The 27,301-nt window shown below is 43.0% G+C and overlaps 2 protein-coding genes across 2 annotated transcripts; both read right to left on the reverse strand.

Annotated features, from left to right (window-relative positions):
* Window positions 1-6,768: 6,768 nt before the first annotated feature.
* LOC144383647 (uncharacterized) lies at window positions 6,769-9,245 on the reverse strand. The gene is made up of 7 exons (XM_078081981.1): window positions 9,108-9,245; window positions 8,817-8,950; window positions 8,592-8,685; window positions 8,034-8,363; window positions 7,669-7,828; window positions 7,468-7,595; window positions 6,769-7,339 (listed from the first exon to the last, which is right to left on the reverse strand). Exons 1-7 carry the CDS (start codon window positions 9,129-9,131, stop codon window positions 7,184-7,186), a joined length of 1,026 nt encoding a protein of 341 aa, XP_077938107.1. The 5' UTR covers window positions 9,132-9,245; the 3' UTR covers window positions 6,769-7,183.
* Window positions 9,246-17,453: 8,208 nt separating this feature from the next.
* LOC120809505 (malonyl-CoA decarboxylase, mitochondrial) lies at window positions 17,454-26,212 on the reverse strand. The gene is made up of 5 exons (XM_040163353.2): window positions 25,478-26,212; window positions 22,216-22,328; window positions 21,626-21,782; window positions 21,086-21,238; window positions 17,454-18,604 (listed from the first exon to the last, which is right to left on the reverse strand). The coding sequence occupies exons 1-5, from the start codon at window positions 26,021-26,023 to the stop codon at window positions 18,059-18,061; spliced, it is 1,515 nt and encodes a 504-aa protein (XP_040019287.1). The 5' UTR covers window positions 26,024-26,212; the 3' UTR covers window positions 17,454-18,058.
* Between the last annotated feature and the right edge of the window lie 1,089 nt (window positions 26,213-27,301).

A 27,301-nucleotide genomic window follows, 5' to 3' on the forward strand; every position in this document is an offset into this window, starting at 1 on the left:
TGCAAACTGCTTCCTTGAATAAAGAATATTATCTTGTGATGCGATAAGGAGATTATCTGAACTGAAGTGAACTGATAGAGAAACATTGTTATAACACAAATGTGAATAAGTGTCCATAGGAATTGGATAATCTCTATGGTTTCCCTCACAACTGTCATGCTGGTGTACTCAATAACGCAGTCATGTGTGCACGTAGTTTCTAAATCTATCCACTCGCCTCAAACACACAAAGCCGCTTTACAATAACTGAACACGGAGGTGTAGTGCCGCTCTCAAATAACCACACCCATCATAATAATTGAAATATTCATGAATACTTTGTTGTATAATGAAGACCTAAACTCCCCGTTTTTTTTCTCGCAGTCAGGACACGTAAAACTACCCTTTTGTTCGGCTATAAACGCCCTCAGGGAGGAGAGCTGTGACTCATTCGGGCAGGATGACAGAATTAAACTGGGAAATGCTAATAAGAGCCTACAAAGAACTTTGAGGAGACAGTTGTTTGTACAGATGCCCACAAACATGAACAACAAATTGCAAACAAGACATCAAGCACAGTTACGGGGAACAGGAAAAAACAAACAGATGTCCTCTTTTTGGGAAACTCTTCTTGCTTTAAAGAGTCTCTCTTTCTTTCATGGATCAGGAACTTTTCTCTTCCTGCCTATTGTTCAGCATCACATGAATTCACCTGCTTTGTCAGGAGAATGTTACATTTGGGCTCCGTGTGGAAAACGTCACAGGCAGAGGGAGTGAGGCTTGGAAAAATAGAACGAAACAACACGCTTTTCTCATTCTTTTAGTGTCAATAAGGTATCTATATAATACGGAGTTGAATTATACTTGAACCATATTATCTAACAGAATTCATGTAATTATTTCTCAAAGTCGAACAAACTCTTTTTTTCCCCAGAGAAGTGTGTGGTTTCAGCCATGGTTCATTTATTGAAATACGTAAATACCAGTTGCATAGTCATTTCAATGGATATTGGATATTGCATGCTGTAATATCCGTAGCTCCCTAGATACAGGAACATCCGTTTTTATTTTAATGGAAACAGATGGAAAGAATCGGTACGAGCCCACACATTGTTTCCAGAGCTTCATCAGATGCCTTTATGATTTTGCCATTTTCTTACAACTCAATAGTTTGCTGATGGCTTTGCTGGTGTTGGACAGAGGAGAGGGAACATTTGAGGCATGAAGTGTACATGCTGTGTATATTCCGCGTCCCACCTCAAACCGTGATGAGGGCGTTTAGTCGACGGCAGCTTGCAGGATTTGATACGCTAACGCTGAGTGTCTTGCATGGACGTCACAATGACTCATTTAGCGCCCGACTTGTCATTTCTATCGACACTACTGCTGCGTCTGTTGGCAGGAATTTCCCCTGTCTCCTTGAACTCATTCTTCATTGAGTAACTGGATCTCTCTCACACGTTCAGTGAGTACACACTTTTTACGTTGCTGCCTGATATTTTCTTTTGTTGAAGATGGAGAAAGACTAATCGTTTCAGCCTTGTATGTGGAGAAACTGGCTGGCTTGGATCACCACGTGTCCCTAAAGTAGCAATTAGAGGAGGATGTTCTACAATTGTCAAATCTAACAACGGCGTCTCTTTGCACAAGCAACACGCTGTTAAATAAAGTAAATAATAAACACACTGGACAGATTTTTCCATAACTTTAGTAAGACATAGTTGCTATAAACGGTTTATAGCATATTCTAAAGTAATGGGTTGTTTTCATTATATGCTATACTGAAGTAAAATAACCATGCAAGAAGTGGCCTGGAAAGGAGGTGGAGGCAGAGAGAAAAGACACATTAAAAGGCTAATAAATAAGGAAAGAACAAAAAGTTGTTCTTTATTCAGTTAGATTTAGATGCGTTTAAACTATTGCAATGAGTTGAGAAAAAAAATAGAAATGCCTGTAAGGCGGCACTTTAAGAAACGCAATATAAAGCATTAATAACGCAGTACTTTGTGTTTGCGTGTGCGCCTCTGTGGCCAGATGCTGTTGGATCTGTCAAAGGATCATGTTTATGTGAGGAAGCAACAATGCATGACATGATGACATTAGTGAGGCAAATGTATTTCTTATGGTTCACTGGTTGATCTGCACCCAATCTCTGTGTCAAGACTTCTGCTGATATAGTAGCCAGCTGCGACTGTTTGGGATTTGCAACATCTGCACACTGAAAGAGCCCACTTGATCTCATTGCCTACCGTAAAATCGGATTCATTATATGATTAAGGATGGAGTTAGATGCCTAAAATATGCTTTGTGGTTGACGCAAGCTTAAAACATAATAAAACGTTTTGTTATAGATGGATAGAAGACAGGACTGAATAAGCCATATTTACAGTTAGAAAATGTTGCTTTGGCGTGGACCCAACCAAACCTTATCAGGCCGTGTTATGGTTTCTGCACAGTGACGAGTACAATTGGGCTGTTTCGAGACAATCTCACCTGAGAAAGTCTCATGGCTTGACTCAAGGCGGCTTAATTGAAAGATCTTTTTATAATATTAAATGTGTGGAGCAAAGTTGCTTATAAACTTGTTCTCGTTTATCCTGTGATCTCTATGAACAGATTCCATTTGCAGTCCCTGCAGTATTTCCAAACAGCCTTTGAACAGCCTTTAGTTGAACGCAGTTCAATGGAGAAAAAGAGGCGGGAATAGAATCTGGAAGCCCACCAGTTATTTTCCCACGATGATTTAGAATTTGATTGTTCTAAAATTGGCTTGTTACTGGATACCATGCAAAACAATCCGGTTGTGTATGTTGCCTTTCAACTTCAACTCAACAGTTTTGCATCTCAAAATTGCTAATTGGACCGTCGAGCAGCGCACTGGAAACAAAGTCTCTGCCCAGATATCTGCCGGCCACTCCAGAAGCCCCAGAGACACGGTTCCTTTACCCGGAGGCTTATCCTCCGCAACCACCACGGCTTCCAAGATTGTTTGCGTTTTCTCTGATGTTGTTCCTCTTTCCCGGCTACTCTATTCTCGTCCCGTCTCTCCTGCAGACTTGTTTATTCCCCTGCTTTGCCTGAGATTGGTCAAGCTGTTGTGGTAGAATAGCAACACGGTTGTTTGTGATGTCTCTATGGTCGGAAAGAAGACAGCGAGCGCCTTGATAGATCCATTAATGTTCCTTTGGTCTTCCATTTAGAGGCTCTGCCAACCCTTTCATGCATATCTGTGTCCCTGTGGGAGTTCTAGGACATTTTGAGAAAATAATGCATGGACAAAAACCTACTGTGTGTGTGTGTGTGTGTTGGTCGCTGTGATGGTTCAACTTCATTAAAATTCAGATTTAAAAACCCCTAAGATGTCGTGACAAATGTTTCTAATCGGCTGTTTTTCTGCAGCTCGGTCTTCATGACAAAGACTTGTTTGCAACACACAGCATGCTGCGGTAATGATCGTTTAAGTGTTGTATGATGTGAGACATTGTTGTGTACATGAAACCTGTCTGTTCCTTTTCATAAGAAAAATGTTGGGTTGCATAATTTGTATTGCATTGGGTACATCGCAGCAGAACCATGAATAATTTGACACTTCCCTGACAGCAGTGGCCATCAGGCCATCTTAAGGTCCTGTCTGCTCAGGATGAAATCAGAGAGAACGACAGCATGTGGCAGACTGCAGTCAGCGCATGTGTGCACCGTCATGCATTTTTATTTTAATAATAGTGGTTCAGGGTTCATCTTATGTTACACTACCATACAACAATACCATAAATTTAGTGGCTGACCAAACGACAAAAGATAATAAGCTAATAGTTGTTGTTGTTGTTGTATAGATCTTCTGTCACTTTTACAGGATGCACTTATGTTATGAAAAAACAAAACCGATCTAAGCTCAGCTGTGGTCACCGTTATTGTTCTGTCTAAGAAATTAAATTAGCATTTAGCCTTGATGCTACAATGCAATGCCAACTTCATCCCTCCAAAACTAAAGAGGCCATCTGTGTAAACACTAATCAATAATTAACCATGACAAAGAGCACAATCTCCTCCTGTCACGGTTTATTTCCTTTCTTATTTTGTTTCTGCTTCTTGTCTCCTGGGTAACTTCACTTCCTGCCTTGTCCTGTCATCCCCTGTGATTGTCTGATTGTTCCCACCTGTGTCCAATCACCTGCACCTCCCTAGTGTATTTAAGCTGTGTGTGTCTCTTGGTACTTGTGGCGTCATTGTCACATGTTCTACCTGCTGAGTTCCTGGATCTTTTGGATTTTGACAATTAAAGTCTTTTTGTTTCCTTGAACTCTGCCTTTTGAGTCCTGCCTTCCCCGCATCCCTGACACCTCCCCTCAGTATCTGCCACAGCAGACAATGTGTCTCCCCGTCTCCAACACCGGGGTACGACCACAAACGGCGTCCACCTGCGCACGAGAAAATCTGGCTCTCGCTTCACAGCTCCATTCCTTTGCTGTGGGCCAATGTGCCCGAAGTGCCGTAGAAATAGAGAAGGTCACAGAATTAACTAATGAAAGCATAATCGTTTGGGAAGTTTACCGAAGGTCTGAGCCGGGGACACGTTCATTCCACTGCAAGGCCTCTACTTTCTTTTGCTGCCGCCAACTTCGTCTTATTCATCCAATTCAGCTAGTTCAGTGCCGTGCGCCTTCCAATTCCTGAATTAGCCCTGTTGTATTCAAAAATGAAGAAAATCATGGCTGTATTCTGGTGTACACTATATGCATTTTATAAATTTTATGAACCGGGTCAGTTTATTTCTAATATCCTACAGCCCCCTTAGTGATTCTTTATGACTCATCAAACACATAATCACCAGGTGAGCTACTTGAAGTGTATCACCTTAGCTGTCAATTTGTGTCCAGGGCGACAGAGAGGGCACGCCGGGAACCGCAGGGTTGGCGGTTTGAATCCCGGCTACTGCGCGTCCCTGAGCAAGGCCCCCTAACTGCTCCTTTACAGCATCACACTGCTCCTGCTGTGTGTGACGAGTTAGACGCGGAGATTAACATTGAAAGTCGCTTTGAATAAAAGTGTCAGCTAAATGTAATGTGCAGGTAACACCTCTATCAGGTGATACTGGTAACCTCGTACACATGTGTATTATTCTTATTGTGCTGCGCTGCAGCTGACTGCTGAATATTGGCACGTATAAATCTGGAGAAGCATGAGAGCAGGGTGGTTCTTGGCTTCAGTGGGGACAGATCCTGGACGGAAGCCGTCCTGCTCTCGCCTCCAAAATCCTTCACCAGCACGGACTTGATGTTCACGTAATTAGTGCCAACGGTTTCCTTAAATTTGAAGTTTAGATATTCTTCCATGCAGGCAATTAACATGCATGTGGACAGATGGACTTGATGTAAGAGAACATTACAGATTCCAGTCATATACATTTAGTATTTTTTTAAAGAAAAAAGTGGGTTCTTCAAAGCAATGTGTGTTGCATTAGTTCTTTCTTTATGCATACAGTGATTGGGCTGAGATCGGATCGGCCCACATTCCTGCAAATGGTTGGCAAATAACCCAATAATGGGATGCAAAGCATATGGCGAGTAAGATGAAAGACCCGATGGAAATCCTTTTCCAAACATTAAAATCAATTTGTTGACAGAGTATGTAAAGATATATCATTTTTAGCCGGTGTTATATTCTAAAATACTAATGCAATATGTGCAATATTTCTAAGGCTAATGCTATAATGTTCCTCTCATCCATCATGTGCTTATTAAACTGAGGGATAACTTTCATCCTACACACTGGGTGTGTGTGTGTTTGTGGGTGTGGTGAATTTCTTTAGAGCAACCAAGGTCATAATAGGCACCACGTGAGCTTGTGTGCTCTTAGCAAAAGCTTTCTCCAGACTCCAGTGAATCTAGTTGTCCTTTCTGCGTGCATCTTATTTGTTTGTTGATGGAGTCCCTGGAGGCGTGCTTGTCCTCCGGGTCTGCAATGAATCTTTGACACTGACGGTCTGTCAGGGTTTCACCCGAACACCTCCCCACCAATCAAAAGCTCACTGATATCACTCACAAACGCACGCAGAGAGGCACAGTGAGACAAGGGCCTATAGTCAAGAAGAAAAAGCTAAGAGATGCATTACTAGTGAAATGAGCAGCAGTGGTGAATGGAACATAAGATAATGATCCACTGAATTCATCCATCTGGCTGCTTATCCATGTCTCTCTGCTGCTATTGATTTAATCAAGTACCCACCAACACTCAACTTCCATACTGCGTGTGGGTGAATGTGTGTGTGTGTGTGTGTGTGTGTGTGTGTGTGTGTGTGTGTGTGTGTGTGTGTGTGTGTGTGTGTGTGTGTGTGTGTGTGTGTGTGTGTGTGTGTGTGTGTGTGTGTGTGTGTGTGTGTGTGTGTTGGTGCAAGTCTACCCAACCCTGCACAGCAAAATGGACAGACTCAAATTAACACTATTGGAGTTAATTTCAACACTTTTAAAGTGTCCCATGGGGTCCACACTACGCAGTGTCAATGTAACACTTTTTAAAGTGTTGCCATTTTAACACTGTTATAGAGTTAATTTTAACACTTATATAGTTGAAATTTAACAATACTCAAGCGTTAGTTTCTCAACACCAGTGGGTAGTGTTAGAAATTAATACTCATCGGAGTCATTAATTAACTCTTATAGTGTGATGTGCATACTATAAAAGGAGTTGCCCCATTAACACTATAAAGTGTTATTGCTGCCCCGCCCCCCCACACAAAAAAAAAATCTTTAAATGAAATGTGAATAATTAGAAATACGAATGACAAGTTCACTACTTTAACATTTTTATTTCTTCAAATGCATCAACATTACCAAATCTTTTTTCATTGCTGTACATTTATCTAAATGTAACAATAAGGCACTATGTATCTTTGACTATTGTCATTAGAGCATTGCTTGTCAAATGGTCTAAAATAAGTCAGTGCCTTCACAGATATGACAGAAAACACATTCATTTGGTCTTCTATACAGTATGCACTAAAGTGGTCATCATAGTACATTGTTTGTACATTACAGGATATCATGAAAGCGTGCTGTTCATGTATTATAATATCACAGATCTTTTTGAACACAGGAAGATCATCGGTACATCCAGTGCATAAGTACAACCCAACCTGGTACTCAGTACCGTAATATCTGACCCACCTTGTACTTGTAACATTTGAACAGGCGTCCAAATGTAATGTCTAAAGCTGCCACTGATGTGTGTGCCTTGCACGGGAGTGGTTTTCGGTCGATAATAAGGTAGAACCTTTGGATATTCTTCTTTTGCTCACCGATGCAAAGGAGGAACGGTTGTTTGCGTCGACACTCTCAAGGAAGGTAGGAATACTGGCTCCTTCCTGTAGGTCAGTTAAGAGACATAAATTACTATAACATCTTGATCACATTTCTGCAGATATACAGAGCAAAACTGTCTCAGAATCCCAACATCTATTAAGGGATTCTTGGTGTAGGAACTTTTGCATACCTTAAGATATCTAACAAGACGGCTGGTTGCTTGAGCTGAACTGATCTTGGTAGTTTTTTTCTGGCCCCTTGAAGTTGGAGGGAGTAGATGCAGCAGCAAAAGGATTGAAGACAGATCACTGTCCCATCCTAAAGGCATAAAAAATGTATTTATTTAGTACAACACTGAAATATATATTTCAAGAAAACGTTTTATACTGACCATTGTTATCTTCAGACTCAGATTCAGTTGCTGACAGCAACTCATCCATATTCTTTGCAGTCTTGCAGTCTGTGATGTTTGGCTTGAAGAAAGTTGACCACTTGGACAGGAACTTCTGAGACACTTCGTCACCAAACATCATTGAGAAATCCTGGTCGATCTATAAACAAGGAAAACAATATTTTAATATACAGGTTCAAGCATACATCACAAAATGAATGAAAGGTCAAATACTGAAATGGAAGATTGAAAAGAAGATTAAAGAGATTATAGTATAGTGCAGACAGATATTATATTGTTCTGCACTGGACTATATTACTGTTCTACACTGGACAACTACAACCAAAGCAAAAGAGTTTTCTTACCAATCCAGGTACATCAAGAAAACGAGGGAACACATCCAGGAATGAAGATGATGCATCATCCCCAACCATCTTCTGTCGATACTGGAAAGTCGCTCTCATCTTCTCTTTGACCACAGATTCATCGCTGGAATGTCTTATTGTAGATATCGCCTCCTTGCACTCCTCACCAAATAGCTGTTGGCAGGTTGACAGAGATTCTCGCCTGGTTTTTGGACCATCCTGAAGAACGGTCTTGGAACGACCCCGCAAGCCAGCAAAGGTGTTGCGTTGAACCGTCTTGATCCTCCGTGAAATGAAGCCAGTATTACCCTCAGGATCATAGTAGTGTTCCTTTTTAAAGAAAGACCCAAACAGAGGCATCTCATGCTTCAATTTAAGAATAAGTTACTCAACACAAAAATTGTAGACAGTGAATAGACTGCAAAACATTTTAAAAAACAGGTTGAAAATGCAAGGGTGAGCAACCTACAAAAACTCATCTGAAACAAGATGAGTACAAACTAGAAAAGTGAAGAAGATATTGAAATCACACTGATTTGGTTTTCAGATAGAACTTACATATCCAAGTTTGGAGAATGGATCACGGAGGTATGGAAAAAGAGTCACAATTCCCAGTGCATAATTGGTCCTTACACTTGACGGTGGAACCCTCCTTTAAAAATAAGTCATAGTTTACTTTTAAGCATGTATGTTTTGTAAGAATAAATACACCCTTACCACTTATACAGAACAGCATTATTTAGCTACAACACATGACATAACCAAGTGACCTGCAATTCTTACCCATGTAGCTCTATCATATCTGCAACCAGGATGTTCACCATTTGTTTACTAGTGTTTATTAGTGTTTTAGTCTTATCATACTCATTGAAGACTTCTTCACCCTTTGGATTGGCCCTCAGAACACCCTCAACCATCTGCCAAGAAATATTACATTGTTATGGCATGCTTACGGTAAAAATTAGTTTTTTTTTTAAAGAATTTAACTTTTCTAATGACATTACTTTATACTGCGAATACATTTACAAAAAATAATTAATTTTGGATTTCAAATGTATTTATTCAAAGCTCTACCTGTTTTGCTTCATTCTGGTCCATTAACCCTGTTGGGTTCTTTCTTTTTTTTCCTTTTTCTTGTGGACTCCAGAATAACGGTGGAATCAGATGAATGGGATAAAGCTGGGGATAGTGCAGTCTGTGCCACTACCAAGGATGAAGTTGGGGACAGCGATGTCAATACAGAGGAGGATGCTTGATCTGCAACCAGCTCAACATCCAGATCTACAAAATGGCAGACAGAACAAAGACAATTTAAATGTACCTATCAGTAACAAAACAATCTCAATCTTAAATAAAGCATTTAAAAAGTACTAAGCATATTATATTCTTCCTTAATTACTACCCAGTGACAGATCATATGTATTTAAGACAATGATTGTCAAGTGTTACGCCACACATCGTATTTCTCACGCTGAAAAAAAAGTCCGCGCTGGCTCCCCTCCAACCTTCCCGACGGTGTCTGTAACCGTAACCGCTGCACGTAGTGTCCACGCCCGGTCAGCCGTGGCGTTCAGCCCCCCATTCTTCAAAACTTGAGCCCTGCGGCGTTGAGTAACTATAGGCACAGTAAAACGTATTTGAGAAAGGAGTCCTTCCGATTAACTTTCCGATAGTAACTTCATATTAACTACCGACACTTCTGATAATCAAAATGTAATTTAGATATACATATACCCAGTCCTCGTATGAGAATATTTGCTTCCATGCAGCTAAGACGTGGGAACCGGTTCTGGCTCTTAGCTAGCCAGCTAACTAGCATTTATTTATTTGAAAGAATGTTGGCATTACTAAAGTACCGTCACGTAACTTAACGTTACATTAACAAACTTGAAACACTCAACAGGAATTCTATTTTGCTCACAGTCAGACTCAATAGACCAGTAAACAGAAAACGTGTGAAAGTAGAAGAAACAAACTCTTGCTAACGTTAGCTTGGCAAAATTAGCTTGCCAACGTTAGCTTGCCAGTTACCGTACAGTAGTTTGTCCGCTCTGGGCGTAGGTTACGGTTGCTAGCTAGCTGACATTAGCCTGGCTGCAGTAAAGGTGGCAGCATAACAGTTAACCTACATTAGAGCGGCTATAAATATATTACTAATGTCTAAATATATGTCCATCTGTATATAATAATAGCACTCATTAGGTTATCTAATTAACTGTTACTTACCGACACAATGCAACACGTTTTCTTCAATTTTGAACAAACTGTCCTCGAAAACGTTGTGCTGCTCGTTGCTCCAGTTGAGTTGTGCAGGTAAATTACTTGAATCCCGCCAGATTGTTGCTCTCACGAGATTATTGTTCGCGCGATGCCAGAGGGTAGTCACTCCTTACACCCGAGCTGAGAGACTGACGACCCATAGAGTTGGTTTCACAATAACAGTAATAACACTCCATTTTGACACCAACTCTTTTGTGGTGCAGTGTGAAATCAAACAGATTTAACAACATAGAGATTTAGATCAATTCCAAATAGAGTTCGATTGACTCTATCTTTATCAACACCAGAAATTTAACTCTGCTCAATTTGCTGTGTGTGCTTACGGAGTGAGCCAACAGGGATTTCATTAACTGTAAAAGGCTGAGATTATAGTGATCGATGGCCGTGCTCATCGGTCACCTGGAGGGGCCCATCTGACCGCAGAGTGGAGATGGATGAAGGGGCTGGAAAGGGGGGAGCAGCTGAGATTGAGCGGAAATAGAGAGGAAGGGAGTGTTTGTGCTGATGAAAGTTAGGGTGAATAGGAAGAAAGAGACAGAGGAGGATCACTGGATTGCACTGAACACCCCCTTTGTGCACAGAAAACCCAGTAATACTGCATTTACACTCATTACTCATTATTTTCATATGCTGTATTGAAGTTGATCTGATGAGGTTTTCTGACCACCACATGGTTCAAACCAGTCCAGGTGTTTTCCAGAAACCAGACTGAGGTCCTCCTCACTGGCTGAGGTATCAGAAACATGGTCACTGTCGGTCTACAGGTATATAAAGTAGTTTGGTGTTCACCTTTATAACCCCAATAGGATCCCTAGAACGTCAGTGAGCACGCAAACATTAATCGCAGTTCAAAACAAACGTGCACAACTTGCAGCGTCTTGAATATTGCCAGAGGCAGGTAATCCATCACCTAAGCATTTCGTCGCCTCTTCCTCCTCCTCTAACTTGTGCTATCATTCCCTGGAAATGCAAATCATCTCGGCTCACGGATGGCACGCCGTATCGGAGGAGTGAGATCCCTGAGTAATTGAATAGCTCGAAAGGTGTTGGTGTGTGTGTGTGTAAAAGTTTCCATGTGAAAGCTGTCCCAGGCAAAGAGGTCTGGGCGGGGACTATTTCCGATTATGTGAAAAGAGCAGAGGGCGAGCGGGTAGGCATCCGGAGACGATCGCTATCGTCACCATCCGGCCTCCTGAAGACACAGCGAGGCCAATTAACCTCCCCCATTACCACGGCCGCGGGCCTTCCGCTCCACAGGATGGGAGCGAGATGGGGGGGGGGGGGGGGAAGGGATGGGGGGTGTGGCTGACGGGTGTGGTAGCGGGCTGCTTGATGGGTGGCAATGCAGCAGAGGGAACGGATAAATCAACGGGATGAAAATAAGAAAACGCAATTTGTCACGCCGTCGTTCGGCTTCCGCTCTCTCTCTCTCTCTCTCTCGTGGTGCAAGAGGAGCGTGGATTCACAAGCCGAGGCCGGCGTGTCAGCACAGCTGCTGCATCTATTCAAATGAGGCTCACAGCTTCATGAAGTGCGACCCCCGCACTCTCTAAATATGCAGCGCTGGGAGAAGGGAGGGTAGACACAGTGTCGAGACGGAGCGAGAGGGTGGTGTGTTCTGATCTGGGGAGGGGGGGGGGTAACTTTTGAAGATGCACAAGCGAAACGGAAAGTGTAGAGGAGGTCTGCAGCCTTAATGGGTCGCTGGGACGCACGCAGTGACTGTAAAAGACAAACCGTGTTGACGGGAGAAGCCATTGACTCATTACTCAGCTTGTCAGTGGAGTAGAGGAAAAGTATGAGGGGAAAAGTTTATCTCTCCCTGCCGGAGTTGTAGGTCTCATCAGATAAAGGAATCTTTTAAAGACACAAGTTGAAATTCATTGAAATGAAATGAATGAAATACCATATTGCGTATAAATATCACCCCTGCGAGCATTAAATACCACATTAATTGGTAGCATGACTTCGTTGCCGTATGATTATTTTGCTAATATGTATAAGAGAGATGGGATTTTTATCTTTTTTGGCTTTACAAGACACTAATTAGTAATGAAATATCTTCTGAAGCTGCAAAGGAGCTTTGTAACTGACAAACTTTACAAGACAAATATTACAAGTCTGAATATTTTTGCCTTTTCTGCATCATTTGTTTCAGGTCAGTCAATCCGTACACAATTTACAGTCGTGATATACAGTATATTGGATGGATTACCACCAGTACATTTTGTTTCCACAGATTATTCCTCATAGCTCCAGTATCCCCGGACTTTTCATCACGTGGCATCATCGGTTTCTCAAATAGTATTTCCATGAAGTAACTGGTGCTTTGGTCGTATTATGGGACAGCATTCATCTGTAATGGGAATCATTTAAAGGACAGTATTTCTGCACAATTGAAAACTGGCCAATGAATGTCACATTGTGTCGTAAATTGCAAATATTACAGCCCTTCTACTCAGAGGAATTAATTTGTCAATTAAACTTTGCGGAAGGATGACAAGTACAAACAATGTGGGTAAGAGCATCTGCTTTGTTTCCCGACTCAAACGTTTGAGCGATTTGACTCATGCACAGTAGGAGGCACGTTATTTTACCAGCATGAGCAACAGAACAGGACAAAGAGGAAAAGTGATTTTGTGAGTGATCATCACCTCCGGGTCTCTGTCTATTTACCTGATAATTAAACTCACAGAGCCAACTTGTACGTATTTCTCTCTTTATCTTCTCTTCAATGTCTTCCAAATTTCTCACTGATCCAGGGAAATGTTAGAATTAAGGCACAGTTTGTGTGTGTGTGTGCATGAATGCAAGCATTCATGTTTGTGTATGAGAGAGAAAGTGACAGGGACAGAGAGGTTTTCACACTCTCATTTCAGCCTGGCAGCTGTATAATGCCTGCAGTGGCTTTCCCCCTCGGGTGATGCCACCGTTGCTAAGCCTGTTTACCTCCTTTTCATTCAATAACCTATTCTGATACAAGACGTCGGGTCAGCTAATACCGGCTGATTGCAATGGCTGAAGGAGTGTGCGGAAAATGTCATCAGCAAGACAAATTAGTTTCAATTACAGCATATAACCAGATATAGCAGATCTGTCAATCTCCAACTCCCTCCTCAACCGCGACGCATTGGGTGGGGTGAGCTGAAAGGAATGACAGCAATAACAGAAGGAATGTCAGAAGAGAGAAAGAGAGGTGTGGGAATTAAGAAAGGCAACAAATGTGTTGTGTTGTGTGTATGCGTGTCCAGCGACCACATTAGGGAATCATCCTTGCAACTACCGTATGTGCCAATTCACCCCGAGTGAAACTCTGCTGCCCTCTAAAGGTTACATCTTGCACCATGTGGGCCGATTCGAAAGGCTGCGTGTGTACCTGCAGGAGTGTGTGGCTATTCGCATTTGGAACGTGCGTGTGTGTGTGTGTGTCCTGATTGCTTGTAAAACCGTGAAGCCCTTTGAAGACAGGCCAAGGTATTGGATGAGCTGTGGGGGGCAGGGCCGGGTTACCAATGGGTGGAGAAGGTGGAGAATGGTGGTGATCTGAAGTGAGAAGCATGAAGGAGGGCCGGCGACAGCAACCAGAGCGGATTAACACACTTGGATGAATTGTGCGCTCACTCATCACACACACAAACAAACACACACACGTGCAAAGAGAAGTCCATGGCTTGCAGGTAAAACCTGTTTTTTTCCCCCCTCTCCCTTCAGTTTCAACAGAAAATCCCACTTTCCACACATCATCACTTACCTGCCGCTCTGAATAGACCACACCATGACATTTAGAAAATGTCCTCATCTTAAAAAATTACTCAAGCCAAAGAAGCTGGATGGATTTATTTCCCCCAAATGTCAGGAGAAAGTGTGCCACACCCTATGAAATTTAAGCCGACGCATCCTTCACTGTGAGCTAATGGCCAAAGAGAAAATACAAAGTGAGCCGCTCTCTGAGTCACATACTGACTCTTTCATAATAACAACGCACACGGCACACTTTCCTGACTTGACTTCACTGAAAGGTCAGTTGGTCAGTAGTCCGTTAAAGGAGCAGCATTTAACATCCAATTAGCAGAGCATAAGTGTGTGTGTGTATGTGTGTGTGTGTGTGTGTGTGTGTTGGCATGCCTGTGTCGTCCAAGCAACCGATAATGTCGTCCCGGCTAACGAGTGAGCATTGTTTGGTCCGTGCGCACTTTTGACATAGTTAGCACCATTAGCTGATAGCACCATTAGCTGTTAGCACCTTTAGCTCTAAGCACCATTAGCCACTGCCTTGCCGTAAACATGTTCAGAGGCGATGTGAGGCGATAGCAATGCTCCCAAACTCGTATCGAGCCTTATAAAGGTCAGATAATCAAAATCACACGTCTGTTTTTTTACACACAGACGAGTCAGCGAGCTTCAAACATTTAAACTGATAACAGCTTTAAAATGTAGAACACATCCATCCATCCATCCATCCATCCATCATCAAACCGCTTATCCTGCACACAGGGTCGCGGGGGGGCTGGAGTCTATCCCAGCCAACTTCGGGCGAGAGATGGGGTACACCTTGGGTAGAACACAGTAATGTTGAAATGGCCAAGGTTTACTAGATCTATCAGATTTGGCTACTAAATACTTGGCAACTTGTTAATGCATTCTGTTCACTGGATAAAAGCACATGGACCTGGATGATCAACATCTTCAAGGTTGTTAATGCACTTTGTAGAGCTCCACATGCTGTTGCACTCTTCTGTGCTTGAATACGCACGCTTGCGTGTGTAATCATTTATTAACGTTCAACCAGAAATCTCATTTCAATAATCTGTTGTCTGTGAGGGATTGGATCCTAAAACCTTCTGCCAAAGTCGTCTTTGGTGTTACACATAAGGGACTTCGCTCAGAGCGCTTTTTGTTTCCGAGTGGGCCGGCCTCTGGTGGGGAAAAGGTGATGTCACATACTTTTCATCACATACTTTTGATCACAATCAATCAGAATTGAGCAACATTCAAGTTAAAATATGATGACAGCTGTCATGACAGATCTGTTTTAAACTAGTCCTAATAGTCCTGATGAAACAGATTTTTGAGTGTTAAATACTACGTAACAATAACAAAGGTGTTTCCCCAGGCTTTAGCTCTTTTTTATGAAGCTTGGGGGAGCTGTTGATGTCAAAGGAATCATTTGTAAGTTAAGTAAGTTGTAATTTGTAAGTTTTTTTTTATAAGAGGTCACAACTTTGATATTTCCAAGACTGTTCAGCACACTTGGAAGGTTCGGTGAGAGGTTTTCCTTAATGTTTGCATGTCAAAAAAGTAATTTCATTCTTGTGTTGTGCTTTGTGACATTATTGCCTTTGAGGACACCTGTAATCAAATGAATCTGATGTGGCACAATTGTTTTCTCCGGTGGCACAGCGATCACAGGAGATGCTGGAAGGGGTTTTCTTGGGTTCAGTAGCAGTGCTGATTATTTATTCGCTTTACAAGTTAAAACATTTAAGCAGGTCATTTGGGAGAAACGCCACAGATTTTGTATAGAAATAATTTTCCAAACAAAAATCATGACAGTATTCCAAATCAATTGAAATAACTGTTGTAATTGTAATTATTGTTTTTGGTTTTATTGACAACGTTCTCACATATTATGAACATTTAGTTTATCAGGGTTATAAACTGATTATATAGTTGTGCTTTAAAATTGCTGTGTAATGAAGAAAAAAGGGTTTTATACCTCAAATCTGATCAGAATAAATTAGAAAATGAAAGCACCACTCTGACTTTTCTTGCCACTGTGATCTGTAAAAAATGGATTAGCTTAATTTGTAAGGCAATTTCCTACAAATGAGGGATAAGAAATGAAATACACCACGGCCACGCACACATGGACTCATCTTAAAAAAAAAATTGGATTGTCTAAATTACTGAATTATTTTTAGCTGAGGCTTGAATTTTCACAGCAGACACTTTCTAATCAATTGTAATCAGGTCTTATGCTGCTTTTTGGAAAGTATTGCCAAGACTTTGTCTGACAACGGAGCAGTACAATATTGAACTTGGATGTGAATCCATTATTAACATGTGCCGGGTTGGAAATGGGACAAAACTGCAATCTGATTAGATACAGCCGAAGCCTGTTCTGAAGCACACACTGAGCCCATATGACTACTGTCAGTGATCAGATTACGTGCCGGGACATTTGTCTACAAAAGGCTCGGACGTGTCTACCCAACTTCACTGCCATTCGAGGACAGGTCACAATTTTAAGTAATTGTTCAGATTCCATTCATTTGAAAAGCCATTTCCAAATTAACTCCATTTAACGCGTGAAAAGTGGAACGTCCTCTTAAGCATTAACTGAAAGGGGCTGTGATTATTTCATTTAGAGAAGCCCAACGTGTCCATGAATCTCAAGTCTGTGAGCAGTTTGTCTTCCGATGGGAAACACCCGACTGACTGAAAAGTAATTACTTTCACTGTATGATACATTTGGAAAAAAAATGTCATTTTAAAAAGCCGCTGGACTTGTAACCCACACCGCTCGGCCGTCACTAAGCATTTGGTTGTTTCTAGGAAACGATTCCTCAAAAAAAAAAAAAAAAAACAGCAGCGAGCGTGAAATATGTCATTGTCGTTTCCCTGGCAACCCATATAAACGTACGCCGCAATCCACTGGCAGGCGGCGTGACTGTGCCGCTCTCCTCTGTGTCTCCGCGCACATGCAGGCGTATGCTTCTATTAATGTCTCCAATATCTCCGCAGACACTCACACCATCTATCAAGGGCACCTTTAAACAACTGTCCCCTCTGTACCCCCCCTTCCCTGACAACTGAACATCATCAATCTAACCGTTTACTACTACTTTATTTCCCACTCCATTAGTTTCTAAGACACAGAGTTGCACAATGAGAGAGAGAGAACAGGGGTGAGACTGGGTGGGCGGCTACAGATGGTGTGACAAAAACGAAAAAGTTTTTCTCCTTGGAGAGATAAAATGTAATTTCACAGTGAACTTGCTGTGATATATTATTAACAATAGAGTGGGCTGGTATGAGCCCTGCTTGGCACCTGCATCGAGCAGTTTGAACATCTACAATGGCTTTCTGGAGATGATTTGGTGTGTGAACAGAATATTCAAAAAAGAAAAATCACACGAATGATGCAGCAGGAGGTTTTAGTCCAGTAAATCAGCAGGAGCACAATCGACAAAAAGAAATCCATTTTTTTTTAGAGTTATGTCCAATAAAATAATTCTAACTTTTTGATCCAATGTACTTGGTGTAGTACGCTTTAGTGAGAATGATTAACCCAATTTAAAAACAGTCCCCTAGGGAAAAAAAAAAAAAAGACAATCGCCCATTCATCAACATATTTGCAGTGAGACAGTTCAGACAAATTAAAGACTCTAAACATCATTTATTCCAGTAGCTGCACTCCCTCATTGCTCCTGCTTCACCATTACACACACACAGTTATCCAAGAGCATGGAAAAGCATTGATAGAAGCCTCGTGCTTCATTAGCCACAGTCTCCCTCAGCCTGAGAGGCACTTACACAATATCAAACACATTCAACACGAACCTTTTCACTGCACACAGACGCGTCATGTGAGCAATGGGCTAATTTCAATTAAAAAAACAATACCGGCGGACATCCATTGAGCGGTGTCTTCGTCAAATACTATATTATTAAGTCGGCCAGTTGGCGTACGAATGCTATCACGCGCCAACCAACCGCACCCATTTTTGTATTCGTCTCCATCGTCAAAGTTTGCTGCTCTTCTGAAACTGGGACACCAGCCCCACCAGCTGCTCCGACGCACTGATGACCTTGTTCTGCAGGTAGAGGGCGCTGTTTTTGGACGTCTCGTTCAGGAAGTAGCGATAGTTCACCATGATGCCGCAGGAGTTTGCCACGCCCCTGGGGCTGGTGTCGGCGCTCCAGTTGAGCCGCCACATGGTGGCGCCGTTCTGCAGGTGGAAGTTGGCCACCGGGTTGAGAGCGTAGCCGCGCCTCTTCTCCCCGTACAGGTACCAGGCACACAGGCGCATCAGGACGGGCTCCAGGACGCGGGTCAGGCGCTCGGAGCGCGTCCACTCGCCGGTGGCGATGAGCTTGCGGAGGGCCTCGATGGCCGCAGGCCCCGGGGCCGAGTCGACGGCCTGTTCCACCTGCTCCCACTCCTGCTCGGACAGGAGGTCGGAGCCCCGGCCTTCCTTCTTGCACTGGCCGAGCAGACCTTGGAGCCAGGAGGAGAAGCCCGGGATCGGAGACAGGCTGGAGAACTGGGCCATGTGAGGGAACTCGCTCTGGAAGACACGAAGAGGGGCAGCGCTTCAGGGTGAGTATTCATTAACTGGGCGAGTGTGTTCTCGGACATTTCTGGTTTGATGTTGGTGGTGATTTTGGGAGCTCGCCGGGGGCAATAAAGACGTTGACCACTGCAGGCATGACGCACTCTTTTAAAAAGGTGTTTAGTTGTCCCCAAAGAAGAAGGGAGCCGAATCGTATCCATCAAAATCAAAAATCAAAATAACACGCGTGTTTAATAGGTCTAAATGCTGTGCAAATATGTAATTGTTGCATTAGGTGCGAGCGCATTTCTGAGATCAGTAGCAAGATCGTCCCTTCATTGATTAACTCGGTGTGATTCAGGGTTTGATACTTTTCTCCTGGTCTTTAGTCATTGTAGAGCCAATTGGAACAGTTTTTCATTTGTGATCTCTCCTAAGATGTTGGATGCTTTGCAGATTATCCCATGGTAGCATGAAAATATCTAAACTTTAAAAAAGGAAATCGCAGAATCCTTTGCATGCCTGCGTAGGCACTTAAATGCAGAGCCGCCTCAAAAAGCTCAGCGAGAAGAAACCAGAAGGGAAAGAAGCGATTTGATCTTCACTCACAGGGGAACCAGCTTTGTAAAGGTGGAAATAAGCGAGACGAACCCTCAACCTCGGTATCAAAAACACATTTTTTTTATTTTTTATTTGCGCTCGGCCTGCAGCTCCGGCCTTCAGCTCCTCAGACACGCAGTACATTACAAATCCACTCCATTGCCCTGCTGATGGAGATGGATGGCCTCCTCCCTCCCTCCCTCCTGTTCTCCTCCTCATCGGTGCCGTGCTCTCTTCTCTTTAATATCTATCCGCTCACCTTCAATACCTGTCCTCTTCCACTCACTCGCCTCTCCCCCAGGTCTCCGCCCCCCCACACTCTCCTCCCACCAAAACCATCTTTTTTTTTTTTGTACTGTCCATCTTTGCACTCCGGTCTCTGGGTATATAAGTGACGGATTGATGTGGACGGCAGAGGGGTGAAAGTCGCCGCAGATAAGTGTCTGACACCCCCTGCAGAGCTGCGCTGCTTCGCGACATAGTCTCCTTTTGATCTTCCTTTTGAATTGGTCCTCTCACTTACATGTATTCTTGTATCGGGAGCTTCTACTTTTAACTAATGGGTGCTCACAACGGGATGAGGAGGATGGAAAAGACGGGTAGTTGGAAATAAGGAAAGAGGTGATAAGAAAAGTAAGAGAGAAAAAGGGAGAAACCGCAGCGCCGGACATGTGCTCTGGGGGCCAATCGATAAAGACAAGACCGACCCCCCCCCCCCCCCCCCCCCCCGTCCCGCCGCCTTGACCTTTTCTTTTTCCACTCTATCATCTATCCATCAGCACAGTGGTCCCGGTGTGTCTCCGCCACTCTTTCTCTTCCCTTTTACATAAAACCCTGTCAGAAAGCTAAGCCCTCTGCACAGTACAAGTTTGCAAATTTGTGTTGTCGAGTCTCGAGCGATGCACTTCCACTGATGGGGTCGAGTGATCGTCTCCCACTCGCGCCATGAAAAAGTAATAACAGTGGTGGAGGGCTTTGGATAAAAGTGTCCAGAAAAAGGAATGGAGGATCGAAAAGTTCAGGTTCTCTGCAGTTTTTTTTTTTTATGCGTGTTAGTAGCGACATATTACAACCAGAATCATCTGCTTTAAAATGTTAACACGTCTTATTCTGTAGGATGATTTTTCTTTTTATCTACCAAAAGAAAGCTAGCTAGTTAAGCAGCTATATTGACAAATTGATTTTTTCATTGGCTAATAAAAATAAATGAACTTTTGATGAACCAATATCTTCTATCTATCTAACATTCCAGCGCTTTAGTAACAGAAGCTACACATTCTATACAGAAAAATACTTTTTTGCAGATGCAATTTGATGAGGTTACGAGCTTGATTTCAACATAAACATTAATAAAAAAGCAGACAGCCTCAGAAAAAAAATGAATATGGCCTCATCGGGTAGTGAGTCTACTTTGCTCTCCGACACAAACAGCAAATGCTGAAGCAGAAAATGCAAAATCTGTTGAGCTCACTGGAACGTATTTGTGCCATTAATATAAATGGCGACGAGGGAAAAAAAAAAAAAGCTCAATCAAAACAGCTGTTTGAAAAACTAAAGCGCGCGATGCTTAAAGCATTGAAACGTGTTTTTGTTTTTTTTGTACGCCGTTAAGAGCTACTTTCCATCCATTACATCGGTTTCCAACGGTCCTTTCAATCATCCAATCGTTTAACAAGAGCTTGCTGCAGCATTAAGGGCTCATGGACGAGATTTCCTTGCCACCCATCGAGTGACGAAAGCCCTGTACGTGTGTGTGTGTGTATATATATATATATATATATATATATAAACTTTTTGTTTTAATAAAGCGCCGCAACATCCAATCGTAGTTCCGCGGCTTCAGCTCTTCTCACTGACCGTTGTCCCGCTCTCCATCCCACGCCCACTCGCACTCACCTGTAGTTCTCGGACCACCCTCTTGATGAGGTAGTTGCCGAGCTCCACCCCTTGAAGGCCAGCTTGTGTGGAGGAGATGGAGTAGAAGATGGCGGCGTTGATCTTATTCACGTCCTCCTCGGAGTCGAGAGTTGCGAACTCACGGACGATACTCTGAGGAAAGAAATTATATTTTTTTTTTCTCCCCCCACCGACGACCTGTGCATCACCCAGACAGAAGCACGTTCTCGCTGTGGCTAGATAGCTGCCATCAATGCAGGGCTCTCCTGCAGCGGAGGATGGCGTTGCTGTATCTCACACCATGCACTGTTGTCAAAAGGGCCGTTTCCACGCTGTAAATACCAAGTGAAGGAAGTCGGCAGCGCGCCCAGAGGGATGTGCCGGTTTAAAGGTCTCAGTATTGTTTTTTTCACACAAGCACAAATCCATTTGTCAGCTGAGAAGGGGGACAATGTAATCCCAGATGCTTAACTACCCCCCCTCCGCTGGTGTGTTGTGAGAGACAAACTATTACCACAGCCTGTAGCTATCCATTCTCACCTGGATGTTATCAGAGATGTCTTCAGTGAGGGCCACGTGTAGCACAACCAGGGGTTCCCCCGGCATGGCGGCATGGGTGAAGGCGTAGCAGCGGCGGTACGGCCCAACCCTGCGCTTCAGGTCCGTCCAGTTCCTTACAGGGTGCACGGCCTCGTACCTGGTGGGGGGGGGGAGGGCGGGGGCTGAGGGTTATTCACCAAGTCCTGCCCTTCTCAGCTTCTGTCGCTACACCTGCCAAGCTCTCCGTTGTGTGCGATACATGTGCACTTGACAGCGATATCGGGGGCACTTGAAATTATTTGTCATTTTTGGCTCATAGAGAAACTGACTTTATGACGTTTCCAGCTGGTGTGACTTGAATGTGCCCTTTATGGCTGTGATAGGAGTTGGATCTCACATTTTGTCCATGTTTAATATTAGAAAACCCTGCCTGTACCTACAACCAAAAAAAACAGTATCCCAGCAGCGCTCTAACTATGTTTGTTGAGCTGTGATTGGAGAATCTGTGTTCAGAGGGCGGGGTTTTGCATTGCTGCACAACTGTATGACTCAAGAGACTGTGATAACAGAAGGAGGGGAAAGCTGCTTACTGGCTGATCCTCTGTAGGATGTCACAGGGAGACTGCCAGGTGATCCTCTCCAGTCGAAGCAGACCCACAGAGAACCACTCGGACAGAAGGCTCTTCAGTGTGCCGTTCAGGTCCTGGCGGAGGAAAAAGAAAAAAAAAAAGTTGAGTTTACATCCACAACCAGGGAGGATTATTGAATATTCACCACGTTCCTTCCTTTGATGGGCAGCGCAGGCGCCTGTCCTTCAGGAAAATGAAAGCTGAATGGTACATTGGTAAAATAAAACAATAATCTGATTCATGTGGAAAGGAACATTATGCTCTCCACTACATTAGCTTTTACTTTGCTATGGGGGATTTTTGGGGGGTTATTCCTGTATATTTCGTGAAGGAGAGACACCAGAAGTGTTTTCATTAAAAATTACAACTTTTACAGGACGATAAAAAGCGGTGGATGAACAGTCCTCACGGGCCTTAGACATTTTTATTGAGAGAACTTTATTGACTGGCTTCCAGCTCGCTCGAGTTTGTCTGTTGGCTGTAAACAATTCCAGGCCGCTTTCATTCACAGTGTGTTGAGGCGTACGGCCCTGTAGACGCTTGTAAGCGGTTAGGACGTTTTAACATCATGAGTGGTGCTATTTTTGAGCTTGCGACGGGTAGAGACGAGGCACCCCAATAAACAACTTGCCATTTCAAAGCAGGCCCGTCGTCCCGCGAAGGTCAGACTTCATTTAAAGCAAATCTCTTGCAAACACACAAACAAGCGGACGTGCCGCAGCCAAGCAAACACACTCAGGCACATAAATACAGCTTATATTGGCAGATTCCTTGCATCCCTTTAATAACAGCTTGTCAGTCATAACAATGGCTAATATAATCAAGCTCCATTACCGTCATGGTGTAAAAGCCACTGGCTGCGATCCTCTGCGAGCCACTATCAAAGTATTCCCCACATACACGCATTAAACACTGCATTATGCAGCTCTGTGGTTCACAGGTCTCCCGCTGGAAAACTGCAAGGAGCCAATCAAAAGTTTGAGACACATTGCTGCTTGTTGTGAATATGTGTGTATCGGAGTTCCTTTTTTACCTCACAAACTGCCAGAAGTGAAATAATCTATGAAAAACAGCCAGTAATCCCAGCGGCGCATTTCTGTGGGAAAACGCGGCGGATAAACAACCCACGAGAGTGCAGCCGCTGGCCAATTCTCTCCCACTCAGAAGAAAGGCCCGACCGAGATGTGTATTTCATTGACCTAGCGGAAGACGTAGTCTTCTGACGTGTACGGGTCTCGAATCAAAAAGCCTGAGGTTAGGACAGAAACGGAAAACCAAACAGAAGGGAAAAGACTGATCCTGCACTCCATTAGAAAGAGTCTGCGTTCTTTTGGCAGTGGGGCAGCAGAAATGCAGCGAGCCGCAGTTATAAGCCAAAGGGCTTACAGGTCAAACTCACAGCGCGCCAATACTTGTCCTCCAGTAGGCTGCGTGCCACTTGTCAGGCCAAAAAAAAAAAAAGAATAGCCTCACTTAAGCTGTGTGGAATCCAAAACGATGCACCGGACTTTTATTCACATCTTTCATCCGCTGTTTGTGGAAAGATGAACAAGTGACGGCTGGCCAATTGCCCGTCGTCGCACGTCCCGTCTTCAGGCAGGTCTAAGGAGCACTTTGCACCAATTGCTGATCAAATAAACAATTTTTAGCCAATCAGCATCCTTAAATAGACTCACCCAGGGGCAACGTTAGTTTGGGCCCAAGTATGCGCGTTCTGTTGTCAGGGACATTAATAAGAAAAGGTCTTTGAATTCAAATAATTATAAATAACCATGTTAAATGAAATTATATTTATATATAAGAAGAAACATCAGAAATATTTCAGAAATTATATAACCCCTCCGCCATGTTTTTGTGGCACTAGGATTATCCGATCCATTATGGACAGCAAGTGCTCTCCCCTGGAATGCACTTAGTATCAATACATGTACTAAAAGCTTTAGATTTACCACAACCTTTTTCTCCTCTTAGCCCAATCAATTCTGGCCATGAGAAGAAATGATTGCTGTGCACCCCTAAGACCAAGGTGGCCGGGCACTCAGTACACTGTAGGTAGCTTAGACCTTTTCAAAGCTACAAAAGGTCTCAGTAGGTCTCGTATATTAACATTAAATGCTTCTGAACCACAGCTCAGCGGGAAAATAAGTATTGAGTCGGAGACAAAGCCAGAAGTCCGTCGGCTATGGTGCAGGCAGGGTCTTTCAAAATAATATAAAGCTCTATGGTGAAGGCCAACAAAACATTCAAAAAATGTATCTCAAATGGGGAAGGGTTTTTTCACTTCAATCAGTAGCCAAAGACGGCCCCTCTCATGGTGATCACTGAGCTTGCTTTAAAAAGGACCCGGAGTATTCTCCAGCGGGGAATTAAGCTGCTAAATTGTGTTTTCCAATTACAAAACCAAAGCATCCTTCATGTAGGAAACTCAATATCACAGAAAAAAACAGGTAAAAATGAAGCCAGATTTTTCTTTGATTATAAAAAAAAACTAAAAACGTCCTAAATGTAAAAAGCAAAAAATAAGTAAATTACAGCAGGTCTTAGATGAGATTAACCCCTGGAGTTCATTTATATTCTCAAACAAAACTGCACCAAAGAGCACAGAGTTATGACAACAAGCCATGTGAAAAATATTCCACTCCAAGTCCAATGTGTGCATTAAACCTCCTACACAAGTTCTGAACTGAAAATAATGAGTGAAAATGAATGACTGAAGAAATGAGGGTAGCTTTGTGATATAATGGGTAAGAAATGGATGTGAACCATGGCTGCGTGATGCAATGAAACTGGTATAAGAGTATATATTTTTTTCCAACGAGCATTCCAGTAAGTGGATACAGTGCAAAATAAATAAAAGGAAGCCCTGCAATTTGGCTCTAAAGCTTCGTGTTGTCTATTTGTAAAAGCACCCAAATCAATGGAGGAAAAAAAAACACATTTTGCACCAAAAGTTCGATTAGGAGGGAAATCTGGAGCAAAGGTCGTTGCGACAAGTTGGGAGGAAACGTGAGCCACTTGATAAGAACAAGTGCGTCAGTGAGGCATGAGTTGTGTAAGCAGCTATACTCAGCTCGCTGTTAAATATAGCACAGATATCATCTTTTAAATAACTGGAACATTGAGGGTCAGCTGTTTTCAGGCTAGCCATGCCAAACCTCCAAACGCGAACGCCGCTGCTTTGGCACACGCGGGCATCCGTAGATATTGTAAACAAATCAATTACCCTTATTTGCGGGGTCTCGCTAGCTTTGGATGAGATCATTTCCAGCACATCAGCTCGGAGATCCACCAGAAACTTCACGCCACCTTCGACCCTGCTTATATGGTTGAGCAGCTGCTTATAACGGGGTGTCAGGCCATATCGCAGCCGGTCTTCCACTTGCAGAATGGTCGCCAAGTCTCGTAGCTGAGCGTCCAAAAGCCTCAAGGCGAGCTCGGAGATGCCTTTGTGGTCCACTCCGAAGTCGTGCGACAGCTTCGTCAAGAAGCCGAGTTTCTCCTCCTTTTCGAGACCCGCGTAGAAGTGCATGAACTCCAGGCTGTTGGATTCGGGGGGAGGCGGGTACTTGTCTCTCGTCTCGTACGTGGGCAAAGGTGCAACGACCCTGGCCAGTATGTCCTCCATGCCCGCGACACCGCCACGAATTGGGGTCGAGTACCGACAGACACCGTTGACGTCCGGGGCCTTCAGAGCCCCTCTGAGCACAGCCCGGTGTCGCCAGCACCGCACACCGCCTCGGAAAGCCCAGTTGGCGGGGAGGGATAGCATGATCAGCTACGTGCACCGGACACGCGACTCGCGATCACACGGCGGGGAACCGTTTCCGGGTCTCTTAAAGAGACAGTGCAGCATGTCGTGAACCCAAAGAAGGTTCATCGCAGCCAGTATAAAACATAAAAAGGCTCCCTCGTGTGAATGGAAATGACTGCATATCTGGGACATCGCATTTTGTAAAGCCTTAAAGTAGTTACTAATTTGCTGCATGACTTTTATCAATGTAACAAATTAAATATAAATATGTTTCGATGTTTTGTAGGTTTTTATACATCGTGTGCCTTCAGTAAATGAATGTATATTTAAAAAAAAAAACTCATACTAATAACAGTGTTGATGGTAAAAGACTATGTGTGTATGCAATATATTTAAAAATCACACCCAGACTCAGTACATCAATAAAATACTCCATAAATCATTGTTTGTTTTTCTGTTTATTTTGACGTGTTTTATTACAAGATCAGGAACCTCCAAATTACACAGCAAATGACAACTTGGTCATAATATTGAAATATAAATGACAGCCTTTTTGAAATACTTTTCCCACAAACCACAGCTGTTTAATCCGGTATGAAGAGTAACAATAAGAAGCGGATCGATAATGGAATGTTGCTGATTTCTTTCAAATTATTAGTAGCCGTTATGTGAGAGTCTGCTTCAAAGATGAATAAGACTTTACTTCTTGGAAAGAAAGGTCTATTCTTGAATCACGTAAGTAGCTTGTCAACAATGTCTTGTGAATTTCCAATCCAGTATTATGTTCTCATTGTCACGAGACTCCAAATCATATTTTGATATGGCAGCTGCCACAATTGAAACCCAGTAGGCCGTCTTCATTACTTCACTTTTGAACATAAAAGAGGGAAAATAAAACATGTAATAATTCAGGTCCTCTAATAACTGCCAGTGTGTTTCACTAGCTAATAGTGACTAGTTTACTATGTATTTGAATGAGAATAGAGTAAACGGTTGTTTAACCAGCAGCATGCAATAACTTATTTTACTTTTTTAAAGCTTTGCTACGTTAATGTAACCTTAGTTGTGATTAGGTTCAGCATCAGACTACCATTTAGGAAACTACCTAGTCACAGCCTTCTTCTCTGTTGGAATCCATCGTCCGGGTGAAAACATCAAGCATTTTATGTTTGAAAAAGGTTGATTGCTTCCTTTTTGACATACTTTGGGTATATTAACCACTTAATAATGTCATCCACTTAAGATTTTTTATAAGAATAAAGTATAAAGATATTAAAACTGTATTTGTTAGGTGCA

The sequence above is a fragment of the Gasterosteus aculeatus genome, chromosome X, assembly GCF_964276395.1.
Source record: "Gasterosteus aculeatus chromosome X, fGasAcu3.hap1.1, whole genome shotgun sequence".
Taxonomy (NCBI): domain Eukaryota; kingdom Metazoa; phylum Chordata; class Actinopteri; order Perciformes; family Gasterosteidae; genus Gasterosteus; species Gasterosteus aculeatus.